Source organism: Anabrus simplex, chromosome 8 (genome assembly GCF_040414725.1).
Source record: "Anabrus simplex isolate iqAnaSimp1 chromosome 8, ASM4041472v1, whole genome shotgun sequence".
In the NCBI taxonomy this organism is placed as follows: domain Eukaryota; kingdom Metazoa; phylum Arthropoda; class Insecta; order Orthoptera; family Tettigoniidae; genus Anabrus; species Anabrus simplex.
Window position 1 is genome coordinate 141294610 of NC_090272.1, and position 15702 is coordinate 141310311.

The 15702-nt window shown below is 41.3% G+C and overlaps 1 protein-coding gene across 1 annotated transcript in view; it reads right to left on the bottom strand.

Moving 5' to 3' along the window:
* The window catches only part of LOC136879341 (potassium voltage-gated channel subfamily KQT member 1), a 916827-nt gene that overhangs the window by 261472 nt on the left and 639653 nt on the right, over positions 1–15702 (bottom strand). Inside the window, exon 4 of the mRNA XM_067153158.2 lies at positions 1738–1913. Within this exon, the coding sequence (XP_067009259.2) occupies positions 1738–1913 (176 nt within the window). The remainder of the gene's footprint in view (positions 1–1737; positions 1914–15702) is intronic.

Below are 15702 nucleotides of genomic sequence, written 5' to 3' on the forward strand. Positions count from 1 at the left end.
ATTACATTCATAGAAGAATACTTTACCAATCAATTTAGCAGCCATGCTTAGGGAGTGTAGGGAAAGGAAGAAGAAAACACCGTTTGCATTTAGAAACGCGCAAATAATGCACGACACCAAAAGCGCGACAAACTCTCATCATGACACTGAAAGTCACTGGCAGGCAGCCTGGGCGAGTTCGTCGTTGAAGCAATGCATGCAACGTTTAGCGCAAATGGGAAATATTGGAGACGTTTTATGTACTATGTATCAGATGGCTAGATGGCAATCACACATGGGCATCTGGTGGAGTCAGATTGTTGATAGAAAATACAAATTATATAATATGAAAAAAATCGACATATAAATCGTTAGTGTTATGTGTCTATACACTGAAAAATAGTTGTCAAACGATTTGCTTCTTTGGCGTCATACATTAATTCGCATTTTATTCATTTCAGGCGAAATGAACGATCTAGAGGTTTGCAAGTTTTGGTATTCTTGCCTGTCTGTTTCCTTAGGATGTAAGCAAGTTTGATATTTTTATTTCTTAATCTACCTGAAATTACAGGATATCTCAAGGATCCAGAACACCGCGATACATTTATAAATGGATAGCCTGCAGCTGTTATAAATAAAGGGAATGAAATATATACTGTACACCCATAAGAAAACTTTTCATTTGCGACAGATGCAAAGCTGTAATATGTGGCTGAATGTAAATGGTGTCGCAATATCCTGATGGATTCCTTCAGCACTGTGAGGGTAACGGCTTGAATTTCCAGTACATCTTTGCTGATTCTGAGTCTGTTGTAGAAAGTTCACAAAGAAAGATGTCTCTGTATATATATATATTTATCCCTAGAAATACATTTTTAAAATGCAATTAAATTTTATTCCGGAAAATTTCAGAAGAACTTAACAATTAAGATGGGAAGACATATTTTCGACCGGTCAGAACCTGCGATTATCTACACTGAACGCCAGGAAACAAATCACCACCCAATTAAATGACATAATAATGTGTGAATGAAATGTAATCTGTCAGGTCAGTTAGAAAGTATCAGGACGTTTCAGATAACAATGTGCATATTTTAAAACGAGAGTATAAACAAGGATGGCGATGGAAATTCTAATAATGTTCCAAGTCGGCACTGTCTTTGACAATTTTTGACGCGATACTGACCTACTTCTCTGACTTCAACATGAAGGTCCTCCTATCTAAGGAGGGAGAACATTAGCATTGGTGGCTTTTATAAAATAAAATCCGCCGCAATACATTTTTAATAATCGTCTGGCTGAAGATTTGGAATCAGAGGTACGGTATACCGCAGCAATGAGCGGAGAAGACTTCCGATTGTCGAGCGATTCAAAGTATTATCGAGAAGCAATGCAACAGCTAACAATTACTCCTGATTTCTGCACAGCACCACTAATATACAGTGACAGAAAAGTTGTAAGATAAAAACATAATTATAATTATCCGTACCTTAAAGAATGTAGAAATAGGCAAAACAGTACAAAATAGATAGCACAGAACCATAAAAAAGTGAAAATGAAATCTTCTCATAATGCATCACGAATATTATTTCTGTGCACTTGGTTCTTTTCTGACAATTGCCAACAAAAGAAAGCATTTTGTTATAAATCTTATGTCTACTTACATCTCTTCAATAAGAATAGTATTTCTTGTGTAGTTTCTGCAATCGGACTGTCATTTAGAAACGAAAATGTTGAAACTAGTGGTGATTATCTTACCTGTCTATGGGCGTAGACAACAGAACCAAGTAGCTTCCACGTTCCTCCACGTCGGTCCATACGCACCATCCGCAGGATCTGGAAGAAACGGAGGCCACGCAAGGCCGAGGCAGCGAATACTTGGCCACTGGACCCCATGCCCAGCACCACTATTGAGGCAAATATGGTGATGATATCTGAAAAAAGTAGCAAAACGATCACTAGGTGGTCGAAGCTCTTATAGCGTTACGATAACTGCTTTGTGAAGTCCGGTGGCCTTATCACCTACATACAGTATGTGATATCAGTTCATAAAACATTCATGGCTTCGGTAGCCAATAAAACCCGAATTGGCAAAGATTACTGCAAGTAGTGGGAACAGAGGATTTACTAGGTCATTAACACTTTTGATTTACATTTATTTTGAACTGTTTTAAATTCTACTAGCAGTTTCCTGCTGGCTCCGCCCGCAATGTACAAAGTATGGCGTTGTTCGTTACTACCCTCACAGATGTATTTGCAAAGTTCCGAGTTAATGAAATAAAGCACATGATATGCTGTGGTAATAGAATGTAATATTATGTCAACAAAACACTTGAAAATACATCACACAAAAAAATTGAATTAAACGTTCCTTGGAACAACACTACGCGCCGAGCTGTTAAAAACTCCTTCAAAGATCTTCGTCATGGAAACACATGTACTCATGACGTTTCTCAGAACCTACCAATTTAAGTAGTTATTACCTCAAAAGAAAGCGCTTGATCCACTGAGTGGTTTTAGACCAAAACGAACTGGGTACCTCAATTAGAACGAAAGAAATGATTGCTTCAATGAGGAGAAATGTTGAAGAAATGAGACATCAAATTGAATGTGCACTCATAACTTTCCTCAGAATCACCCAATTTGAATAGTTGAAAGCTGAAATGAAAGAGCTTGACCCACTGAGTGTTCTTAGGCTAAAATGAACTCCGTACCTCAATTAGAACCAAAGATACGATTGTTTCAAAGAGACAACAAATTGAAAAATCAAATAATTTGAGGAAGGCGGAAGTTAAGTGATTTATAGTACCTGATGACAAGTCTGTGTATGAATATCTTTCAGTTAAAAAAGAAATGAAGGAAATCGACCGGATAGAATGGCCGCACTGACTGACTTTAGTATTCATAGAATTTTTAAATATAGGTATAGATTCTATTCTGCTGCAACTATTGCATGAGTAAACAAAGCAAGAACTAGGATTTTGTCCGATAATTCATAATAAGTCTTATACTACTTTAACAATACCTGAAATTCTATAAGTTACATGAAATTAGTTACTCCTCGCTTTAGGTCAAAGGACATACACAGCGTATGCGTGCGCGTAAATACTGTCTGATAATCTTTAATATTGAAATGATGATTGTCATTATTGTAACTCGGAATCGGAATGGGACATTTACCCTTGTACTTGAAATCACGATCTTAAATTAATGAACTGTATTAAATAATAATAATAATAATAATAATAATAATAATAATAATAATAATAATAATAATAATAATAATAATAATAATAATAATGTTATTTGTTTTACGTCCCACTAACTACTTTTACGGTCTTCGGAGACGCCGGGGTGCCGGAATTTAGTCCCGCAGGAGTCTGATCTGTATTAAGAACCGTAACGGAAGGTCACATGTTTTAATATTGACTATATTCTTACACTATTAACCATGCATTTGACCTGTCAGTATAGGCTCCGTGCCTGTACAAAAATATATAGCCTAGCCTAGCTATTTCTCACTTACAGAATTGCAACATTGATAGAATTGATAGAATATAATCCTGATCTGTATATACAAATTTTAAACCTACTTTTTGTGTTTTTATCTACATTTCACTTCTCTACTTTAAAATCTATTGTTAATTTTTGCGTGATTTTTTCTAATTAGCATTACCTATTATAATAATGTATTACGTAATGTCTGTTGCAATTGGTGTGCAAGTCTGTTACAGGTATGTGTCGTAAATAAATATTAGTATTTTTCTAAAGGGTATGGATAGAATTGATGAAAATCTCTAAAGACAATATTCGGAAATCATCATGAACCGAGAAAGAACCACAACACTGTCCTAGTTCACTAGCAAGAAAATGAAATGTTTCCTGAAGAATTGACTGTGAAGGCTCTTGGCGTAGAGGAAGATGAAGGCTCGATATTATACTGCTAATAATAAGAGTTGGCGTGTGACATTTCTTAGAGGGAGGTCTGTTTACTGCCTGCCGAGGCGGGATAAAGGGAGTGGCTGTGTGGTTGCCATGGAAACGAGGGTGGGGCGACTGCAGTTGCCATGGAGATAAAACTTCAGGGCAGCTCGTCTTGCTGGGAGTTGCCAAACCTGTCACTGTCACTGATAAGAACCTGATTGTTTGTATAAGAGTGATCGCAAATGGGACGACACCGCCTGGCCAGGTAGTCTACAACAGATCACAGCGGCCAGAATGAAGGAGGGAACAAGTGAGCCGGAAGCGAGGGGTAAGAGCATGTAGAAAGGAATGCTGGAATGTGGCAACATTGTGAAATGGCACGTGCAGTGCTCCTCCCTCCAACCTTACCTGTCAGACGCCAACTTTAGTTAAGTCTAGTATAGGCAAGGTACGTAGAATACAAGGTAGGGATCACGGAAGTGATGCGCAGTAGCAAAGCAGAGATGTGACGTCACTCAGGTCCCTCGCGTTGAAACTGCCCTGAATGAGGTAGAGGTAGTTCGAATAAGAATCGCTGTGCACGCAGAAGCTAGGAGCTAATAATACACGATAGCATATCAAATCACGATAGCGTAGCATATCCGTGTGTGTTTATTCTCTGTGATAAAACGCAAAAAGGAGCAATAGTGTACACTTTTCAGTATGGTTTGTTGTGCCATTGCAGGCTGCACAAATCATAGCAAGCACACGGAAGAACGAAACATACACTTTCATGTATTCTCTAAAGCCACTGACCTAAATAAATGGTGACAGTAAGAAGTAATCAAGACATTATTGAAAGCTATCTTTCTCAGCTTCGAGGGTTCGGAAAATTTTATGACCATCCTCTTCCGACAGCTGTGACGCAAAGGGTGAAATGATTGTATCTCAGCCTCAATGCTTCCGAGGTGATAAGAAATTCCAACTGCTCTCCGGAAGATTATGAAACATAAGATTATGAAACATTACATCCAAACATATTATATGCTACTGATGAAGTCGATCAAAACTCGGATATCGTGTGCCAGTCTAAGGCATGCGTTGAGCTCACAACATCTTATTCCTTACCGGAAAATGAGCAAGGGTTCGGTAAAGCCCTTGAAGAGCTAATGGAACAGCTCGAGGACAGTCGCGATACCAAGGATCGTGATGAGCTGCTGGAGGATTTCCACTGGCTATATAGCTTTTAGGGTAAAGAAGAAGAACCTCGATTTTTTTTTTTTTTTTGCTAGGGGCTTTACGTCGCACCGACACAGATAGGTCTTATGGCGACGATGGGATGGGAAAGGCCTAGGAGTTGGAAGGAAGCGGCCGTGGCCTTAATTAAGGTACAGCCCCAGCATTTGCCTGGTGTGAAAATGGGAAACCACGGAAAACCATCTTCAGGGCTGCCGATAGTGGGATTCGAACCTACTATCTCCCGGATGAACCTCGATATAGAAAGCGATTATGGAGAGAAAACAGGTCAACCTACAAGGGGTGGAAATAAGATTTCAAAGACGTCTAGATAAGGTTTGATGCAGCCTACAGAGAGATGGTACACCACGGTAGTGCAGATGAAAAAAAAAAGAGTTCAAATTTTACCACGGTAAAGAACCGAAAGGGGGTTCTAACATCATCACAAACCTTACGGATATCCTGAAGAAGAAATTCCCCGAAATTTATGAGTTTGCAAGTTGTTTCGTGAGAAGCCGTTCTTTTATTCGAACGAACGCTGCAAACAAAAGTAAGACATTCAGGAGACCGGATTTCAGTTGATACAATACCGATAAAGAAAGAAGAAAAGCAAAGAAATTCCACTGATGCTATAGATAAGTGTGTTTGTTAATACTTTTTTTAAAATATCAGCATTATTCTTTGCGTATAACACACCAGCTAATTTTTTATGAAAGGCAGTTTATTATGTTGTATATAAAACCAGTGATAAGAATGTTAATATACAGGCTCATTCATTTATATAGCCTATACAATGTTAACGTGGAATTTGTCCGTTCCTGGCACTTGGAGAACATTTACTGTAGGTAGGCCTACTATTTGTGTTGTGGACAGTTATAGTTCCCTAACATTTGCTGTTTGTGTTGTTAACAGTGAACAGTGTATATATAGTTCAGTTATTATGAGTTTCGACTTGAAGTTTGAGTGCTGCCTTTTGGCGGAGGGTAAGTGAATTAATCAACAGCCAATCATAGGCAGCCGATCGCTCCGATAGAGCGCGTTAGACTCCAGTTCTGGTTAGCAGTGTTGTCGATTGTCCGACTCGTTGGCTGAATGGTCAGCGTACTGGCCTTCGGTTCAGAGGGTCCCGGGTTCGATTCCCGGCCGGGTCGGGGATTTTAACCTTCATTGGTTAATTCCAATGGCCCGGGGGCTGGGTGTTTGTGCTGTCCCCAACATCCCTGCAACTCACACATAACACTATCCTCCACCACAATAACACGCCGTTACTTACACATGGCAAATGCCGCCCACTCTCATCGGAGGGTCTGCCTTACAAGGGCTGCACTCGGCTAGAAATAGCCAAACGAAATTTATAGTGTTGTCGATTTGTTGTTTACTGCAACCACGTGCTATCAGCTGTGTGTTTTATTGTATTGTGCTCAGTTCTTTTCGCGGTCTTTGTGTGTCTTTGTGCTAGGTTGTTGTTCGTTTATATTTCATAGTGTAGAGTTTATAAATGAATTGTTTAGTATTTTTAATAGTATAGCGCATTATATTGTAGTGAATAGTATGTAACAGGCGATATAATTTATATAGTAGCTTAGTTTAATATTTCGTTCGGTAGTTATATAGTAGGTTAATTTTAGGCCCGTGTGTGAATTTGATATTCTGTCATGTTGACGTCTACGTCTAAGGATGAAGCTTCGAAGAGAAGAAAGCCCTTCGGGCGCGGTACTCCACTAAGGAGCCAGGCTCTGGAAATTGTTTGTAATGTTAGGGAGTCATTCGTGACAAAGCACCAAGAATGGCGGCTGGCAAGAATGAGTTGATTAAGTGAGTAGTTGAAGGAGCACAATATTTTGTTTCGCGATGACATGGGGAAGGTGGATCTTATGCATCTCTTGAAACAAAACAAGCCCCAGTGCCCAGTTTATGTGGTGGATGAAATAGCCAGAAGGAACGGGCATAAAGTAGTTCACCTTCCACTATACCATTGCCATTTTAACGCCATAGAACTGATTTGGGCCCAAGTGAAGGATTATGCAGCTGAGAATAACCGACTCTTCACAGTTTTGTAAGTTGAAAGACTTATTTTCGAAGCCGTAGGCCGTATACGTGCGGAGGACTGGAGCAACGTTGTGAGACACACGAAATCCGAGATGATTAAAGCTTGGAAGAGAGAAAGTCTTACAGACGATTATGTTGAAGACTTTATTATCTCTTTAGGGTCAAGCGAGAGTGAAACCTCAACAGACGAAGACAATGCCGATAGTGACTCAGAAATGAGTGGAATATTCGCCTTGTAGGATTATTTCCTTCGTTATGGGAAACTGAATCTAACAGCAACGCGAGATCTTCTATATAACGAGTCGAAATTCAATTTAATTTTCTCACGTTTTATCTCTTCGAGCATTGACATAATTTTATCTCGTAGCCTTATCCTAAATGTGTTGTGTATCATTGTTCATCTTGTGTGAATCATGTATGTTGCTACAAAGAATAACTGATTATGGACTTATATTCCAGTATTTACATTTCTGTTCGTGTTGTGTATCATCAATCAGCTGTTTGTATTGGTAGCAATTTGGCACCACCGTCTGACTTCCGGCTAACTGTCAAGTCGAAACTCATAAAAACGGAACTATAGTTTCCTAATATTGTTTGTAACAACGGACATACTTCTTCCAGTCACCAAGTTTTAATGTTCGGTCTGTAACAATTAGAGCCCCCTTGTTATTGTTATCATAGGCGTTGAGAACATGAATATAAATGGCCATTTCACTGCGATCACAGTATTAGCATTGTTACAACCTTTTATACAGTTCGAAATACTTCAGAAACGCTGCTTAATTCACGCTGTACTTGATCTATTATTACTCTAATGTAATAGTGAAGTGGAATGCCTTTTCTGAGGTGATGTTAAAATATCAATAAAGTTCTCTTATCTCTAACTTGTGGCTAAAATAGAATAGCTCACAGCTGTGTATTACCTCATATAGAAGACAAGGCACCGAGGGTTCTCGATGACGTCACCTACGGCCAAGCGTGGTGGGCAGACCTGCGCGTGATCCCTACTTCTTACTCTAACTACCTTGGGTATTAAGTGAGGTAGGGTGACTTTTCCTATGCTCGACCACCTTTACCCCAAGGAGTTAGCCCGGTGAGGGACCTATTTGGTGCTGAACTAAATCTCTTGGAGAAGTGACCTTCATTTATCGACATTGCTGCTACATACAGGCCGTTGTACGTAGACCTAAGCTCGCTGTGGTGTTCTACAGTGATGGGATGGGATGGTGCCGTGACAGTTCTTCGTTCATCTCGGCAAGAGGCAGTTGCGAGCATGTGGTTTAAGCAGGACATCGGTTTCTGTTGTGAAAGGTAGCTGAATGCGAATGGTCGAACTGAGAATATTACAGTTTTAGCAAATATCAAGTTCTGCCATGAACTCGGCAAATCCGCTAGCTAAACGTTTCAGATGGTGAAGCCGAATTGCCCATTTTACCATGATGGAAAAAATAGTGTCAGATTTCCCTTTGGGAAAATCAAACGTTCATAAATATGTCTTAAACGTCTCTCCATCAACGGTTGGCAGGCACCGTCGCGTTACGCGTTTTGTATCGCTAATTTGAGACAACTACCAGCTATACGACATAGCCTGCTCGGTTGTTAGGTATCATCGCGTAACACGTCATTTTGTATAGCAGGTGACCCCCCAGCCAAAAGACATATTTATGTCAAAACCGTGACAAGACAGGTGAAAAGGCAAGGTAATGCGCGCACTGCTTTCTGGCTGTTGGAAATTGTACCCCCAAGGAGCAACTGTAAACAAGAATAGCCACAAAGAGATCCTTCGCCGTCTACGAGATTCATTTCGTCGTAAGCGTCCAGAGCTGTGGCGTAGTAAGAACTGGCTGGTGTTACACGACAACACCCGTGATCATCGTGCTGGACTTGTTCAAGATGAACTGGCAAAGCAACAGGACACCATTTTTCCATACTCCCCATACCCCGCCCCATGCAGTTTCTTCCTCTTTCGCCGCTTGAAAGCAAACCTACGTGGGAGTAGATTTCATTCCGTGGAGAAAATCATTACTGCCACAAGAGCAGCCGTACAGGATCTTCCTTCCAATATATTTCAGCAGTGTTTCCAATAGCTACACCAGCGTTACTGGTCAACGGTGACTATTCTGAGGAGTGTTGGGGAGCTGTGGAAGTGTAAGCCGTGTTACATGGCTGTCTGCACTCAAGGCGCTAGTCCACGAGCTCTTAGACTGCTGTAGTACGTACCGGTACCGCATTCTTTTATTTACTTTTTACAATAAACTATTAGGTTGAAGCCACCATAGCCAATATGATATGTATCATAATGGCATTCAGCAGAATTTGAAATGGAAAACCACAGATAAACGCTTCTACTACGGGCTGCCTTCGCAGTTGTGTTCAGACGGATAACAAGGAATATTTGCAAGCTGTTTAACAGGCATTGATATAATATTGAATAAGATGGAAATTTCAGCTTCTGGAACAATATTTATTGAATTAATTAATTTCAAACTGGTATGCAGAGTACTGGTATACATCTTTATAAGTCTTGATAAAGAAATCTTGTGACCATAAATTTAATGTTCTCAATGATCAGCACATTAAATCAATTATAAAATTCTGCAGTTGGAAAGACAGGAGCTTGAATCTTCATTCTTCCAGATAACATTGCCAAGAGCATAAAATACATGTCATTTAAATTGAAATTAAGCTTACATCTAGCCGAGGCTTATCATGTCATTTAATGCTGTAACACTGAACTAAATTATGGATAAGTGCATGAATGTTGACGATAGCATTACGGCTTTGGGGGTCGATATCAATGTCGTCGAGCAAAACTCGCTCTCAAAAGAGACTGGTTAACTTTTTCCATTGAAAAAAAAAATGTAGATCGAACCTGAAAAATTGCAGCAGGTGGAAAAGGTTTTATTATATGTTTATACGGAATTGCAAACATATTTTATTGAAAGTAAGTGAGGCAAGAATCAAACAGCATTTCGTTTCAACTTGAGAGAGAGACAAGCATCCCGCCATTGTTGCAAGAGTCTTCTTGTTGTTGTTCAGTTTTTCATATTTTGAACATGTAACAGTCGTATGTATCTGTATGTTTGGAGGTCGGATGAGGTTCTGTTGCACAGTGACACCAAAATAATGGTTTGCGTAAGAAAAACGAAGAAGAGAGAAAAGTTTATATCCCATACATGCAATGAGCTGACAAAACAACGCCTGTTTCAACTGACTACGGAACTATATTTTAAACCTAGGTAAGTTTCTCCCAGGCGTTGAATCAAGTTTCGGTACATACGCGGTTATTTAATTTGAAACTCTTTCACTCTACTCTTATTATCAAAGTGCGAAGTGGAGCATTTTCAGGGCTTAAGCAACTGGGCCTCGAACATTTTTTGCAAGTTGCTTTACGTCGTACTGACACAAATAGGTCTTAGGGCGACGATGGGACATGAAAGGGCTAGGAATCAGAAGGAAGAGGCCATGGCCTGAAGTAAGGTACAGCTCCAGCCAGCATTTGCCTGGTGTGAAAGTAGGAAACCACAGAAAACCATCTTCAGGGCTGCCGAAAGTGGGGTTCGAACCCACTCTCTCCCGAATACTGGATACTGGCTGCACTTAAACGACTGCAGCTATCGAGCTCGGTCCTCGAACTTTTTGACCCCTCCCCTCCAACTCTCTAATCAATAATATTTGCGAAGAAAACGTAAGTCAATTCAAGACCAAGATTGTAATATGAGCTTCATCAATTATGTCCGTCATAAAGAATGGAAAGTTAGCAGTAGTATATCTATCTATCTATCTATCTATCTATCTATCTATCTATCTATCTATCTATCTATCTATCTATCTATCTATCTATCTATCTATCTATCTATCTATCTATCTATCTATCTATCTATCTATCTATCTATCTATCTATCTATCCATCGATCTATCTATCTATCTATCTATCTATCTATCTATCTATCCATCTATCTATCTGTGTCCAAGGAAACAGTAGTTATCCTAAAACTAGCAGCAGACATGGTTACATCACTGGCTTGCACAATAAGCGTACAGGGACCTTCTAGCTTTGGGCAGGTCATCAAATGTTCTCGATCTTGCACAGCACCAGACTCGCAATGAACGTCCACACAAGCTGGTAGGAGGCATGTTGGTTTTGCATCGTGGCGCATCCACTCTAAAACGGTTCAAAGTCTTCCACTCGGTTTAGGTTAATCCCTGTCCGGACCTAGTTCTTCTTGGACCTGGATGTTCTGATGGCCCAATTTGTTCCTCCATTGGGTGATGCAGTTCCTTTTCGGCGTTCGGTACAAAGTACAGATTCTAGCTCTTCACGTATCTGAGTCCCTGAACTGGGAATTGGTATCAATAAAGTGGATAGCGGGGATCGATCTGTTGTTTCCTCCCCTCCAAATCAGCTGAAAGTTATTTCCTGAGATGAGGTGGCGCTATTCCAATCAATGGATGCAGTTTCGGCAAGTGGTAGTACGACCTTCATCTTCAATTTTACCTCCCTCAAGAGAACAGGAAGAAATAAGGAAAGCACAAAAACAGGTCCACGAGATCATTTCAATCACAGGCGGAGACATAAATATTTTCTCTGGTGGGGGAGGGGGGCATAATTTACGAGTGAATTAACATCAAGCACAGCCAGTAACGATATTCATTTGGCATACTTCTGATACACACAACTTCAAGTACGTCTGCTGATTTGTGATAATTTTAGTGACGCTGTAAACTGTAATACACAATGGTGTCCCTTCACCACAAATTCTTTTAGTTCCGACCAAACTGAGAAACATATTAATCTAGATTAGGTCTTAATCACGGGAAACTGGAAGTGACCCGAATTTTCAGAATATACATTGCCTGACAAAAAAAAAGAAAAGTTAAGCACCCACAGAAGGAGTGGTCCAATATTATCCCATTTTGGTATACATGCATACCATTAATGTGTGAGTAAAATAGATTTACAAAGATCTGTAATATGTCGAACGCCCACCAGAGTTCATTCGTGATGGCACCGTCATGTTAATACCAGTCAACTGCTGTGAGTTAGACACATCAGCAAGACGTGCAGAGAGGACTGCGTACAGTACACCCACGGTGCCTCGCTGACGCATTAGACAACCTATCCACATACTGACTGCATTTGACAGAGGCCGCATTGTGGGACTGCATGAGGCTGGTTGTCGTATCGTGCAATTGACAGGCATGTGGGCCATTCAGATGTCACAGTGGCCAAATGTTGGACTCAATGGGTACATGAGGGCACCCAATCACGTCGTGCAGGTTCGGGTCGACCATGAAACACCACCCCGAGGGAGAACCGTCGTACGGTGCGCCAAACATTGCGGGATCTCATAACTTCGGCATCCACCGTCCGTGAACATGTACAACATCCTGTGAGTTCCCGCACAGTGGCTCGACGACTCCGTCAGATTGGGGTTCTACCGCCCCATGCATTGGTTGTCATTGACACCAGAACACCAACGCCTGCATTTGGAGTGGTACCTCGGCCGGGTGTCATGGACAGTGGACGACTGGTGTCGCATCATGTTCAGTGATGAGTCCCGCTTCTCCATAACCTCCACTGACCATCATGAGCGGGTTTGGCGGCGTCGAGGGCAGAGGGCAGATCCTGCCCATATTGTGGAAAGACACACAGGCGTAATCCCTGGCATCATGTTCAGGTCACCTCCAGTACTGCTTCGGCAGACTTTGACGACACATGATACGTCACAGACATTCTGCGTCCACACGTCCTACCCCTTATGGCACAGCACCCTGGGACAGTGTTCCAAAAAGATGCACGTCCACACACAGCACGTGTATCTATGGACTGCCCAGAGCATGTTGAGGTCCTCCTGTGTCCAGAAAGATCCCTGGACCTCTCCATCATTGAACACGTGTGGGATGACATTGGAAGGGGACTCCGTCTCAGTACCAACTTGCGGGATCTGGAGGGAGTGCTGGAACAACTGTGGACGAACTTGCAACTGGAGAGAATCCAAAGGTGGTTTGACACCATTCCGAACCGCATAAGGACATGCATTTCAGCCAGAGGGTTGGGGTTTGACACCCTACGGATCTCGCGCCAACATTCCACCTGTAACTGCCAACGGCTTTGTCTCTTTCATCCCATATTGTAATCAGTTCGATAAAGGCACACTACCGGACGAGTTGGTCGTGTGGTTAGGAGCGCGCAGCTGTGAGCTTGCATCCGGGAGATGGTGGGTTCGAACCCTACTGTCGGCAGCCCTGAAGATGGTTTTCCGTGGTTTCCCATTTTAACACCAGGCAAAAGCTGGGGCTGTACCTTAATTAAGGACACGTCCGCTTCCTTCCCACTCCAAGGCCTTTCCTATCCCATCGTCGCCATAAGACCTACCTGTGTCGGTGCGACGTAAAGCCAATTAAACAAAATAAAGGCACATGGTCGCACATGTAGCATATGTAGTTTCATACATTTTCAACCACCTCTTCTGGGTGTTTAACGTTTTTTTGTCAGACAGTGTACATAAACTTATTACAACTTAAATAGATCATTTATATTCATTTTAGTGTCTAGATTTACAATGTATTATACTTACTTTCTGAAAGCGAATTGCTATGAACAATGTATGGTGCAAGGAAGGAAAATACAGAGCAATGCGATACCATTTTTAACACGAAGGTGACAGAAAAGAGTACTGATCTAAACCCCGATGCTATTAATTGTCCTTCGCCGTTTTCAACACTTTAAATTAAAAACGGAGACACCGTCTAATGTTCAAAAAGTCATGTTCCATTTTTCAAGAGAAATGAGGTGCGAAAATAATCTTACGAGATAAAGGGACTGTAAACTTCATCCAGTTTGACCATGGAAGTATAATCGAACGATCGGGTATCATAATAGGTGTTCATGTAAAGAAGAAAATTGACATTTCTCAGACAGAATTTATAAAAAAAAATCACCTACAAACAAGAAACCTATGTCCACGGGTGAGACTCATTGCCAACTATTCATACACCAAGCTATTTTTACGATTCTCGATCTGATCGCAACATTAAAAATACCTAGAAAGCTATCAATTCTACTTCGTCGGTCGTCGGGCGATCACTCGTAAACGAGTATGATGATATACCTATCCAGCACACTACTAAGTGTGTCTCTTCAGGTTGCTGAAAAGACCATTCATTGAACCACATATTTTTCCGGAGTGTGGGCTGGATTTTTCAGCTGGAAGAGATCTATTTGTTTGGTCGCTTCGCTGGAGCTTCCTCCTAGCTCGTCTTCCTTCTTCAGATTGACGTTGGAGGTTTTCAAATTGTTCAGCTCAACTATAGATGGCTTTACTTCAAGTTGCAAGAATTTTAGAATACAATTATGAAGAATTTGTATTTCTTGGTCATTTTCGTCGAACCAGTCTTGATGCCTTTTTTAGTTCGTAACCCGCCACACGAAAAAATCACAAAAAGTGTGTATAGTTTCTTTCAGCCTCTCCTGGTGCTATTCTGGGTTATCTGGATAGCCTTCATTTAAATGAGTTTCCAGTAGTTAGAAATCTTTCTTTTTTCCGAGTCATTTAGACTTAGGCTATTGATTGAGGGTCTTTCTCTGCCTTTTTCTTCTCCTAGGGACGAGTTGTAGGGATATTTTTGACCTATTAAGACGGTGATCAGTCTAGCAGTCATAGCTCCAGTCAGGATCTGATATAAATAATGGCGTGTGGTGTCTGAACAAGCCTGGTGCAGGTCTTTCGAGTTGACGCCGTATGGGCGACCTGCGCGTCTGTGAGGATGGGGCTCTACCTATGATGAATTCTAATGCCAAGATGACACCCCCTCACACACCCAGTCCTTGAGCGATTGGAATTAACCAATGAAGGTTAAGATCCCTGGTCGGGAATCGAACCCGGGATCACCTGGCCAAAGACCAGCAAGCTAACCACTTACCCATGGAGTCGGACGACAACTCTGGTTAAAAACACTTCTTCTTTGATCCTTACTCCGGGCAATAATGTAATCTATCAGGAGCCAATGCTTCTACCGAGGTTATCACCAGGAATTTTTTAACGCGTTTTCTGGCGAAATATGGTCATGAAATATGATCATTAGGTCATATTCCACATATTTTATAAGCAACATTACTCCACTGGACCTGGATTTTCCTGTGACTTCCTTGCCAACAACTCTTTTCCACAATGACTGCATCTCATACGGGCAATGAAGTCGCCCAGGAAAGATGTGAGTAGACGTTCTCTTTTGCCTCATAATCTCCATCAAGTGTTGGGGACTGAGAGAGTGGCTGCGGTGCGGGGTTTGGGTCACGTAGTTGTCAGTTTGCATTCGGGAGATAGTGGGTTCGATCCTCACTGTCGGCAGCCCTGAAGATGGTTTTCCGTGGTTTACTATTTTTACACGAGGCAAATGATGAGGCTGTACCTTAATTAAAGCCATGGCCCCATCCTTTCTACTCCTAAACCTTTAATATCCCATCGTTGCGATAAGACCTATCTCTGTAAAGCACATTCTAAAAGAAAATAGTTGGGGTATACACACTGA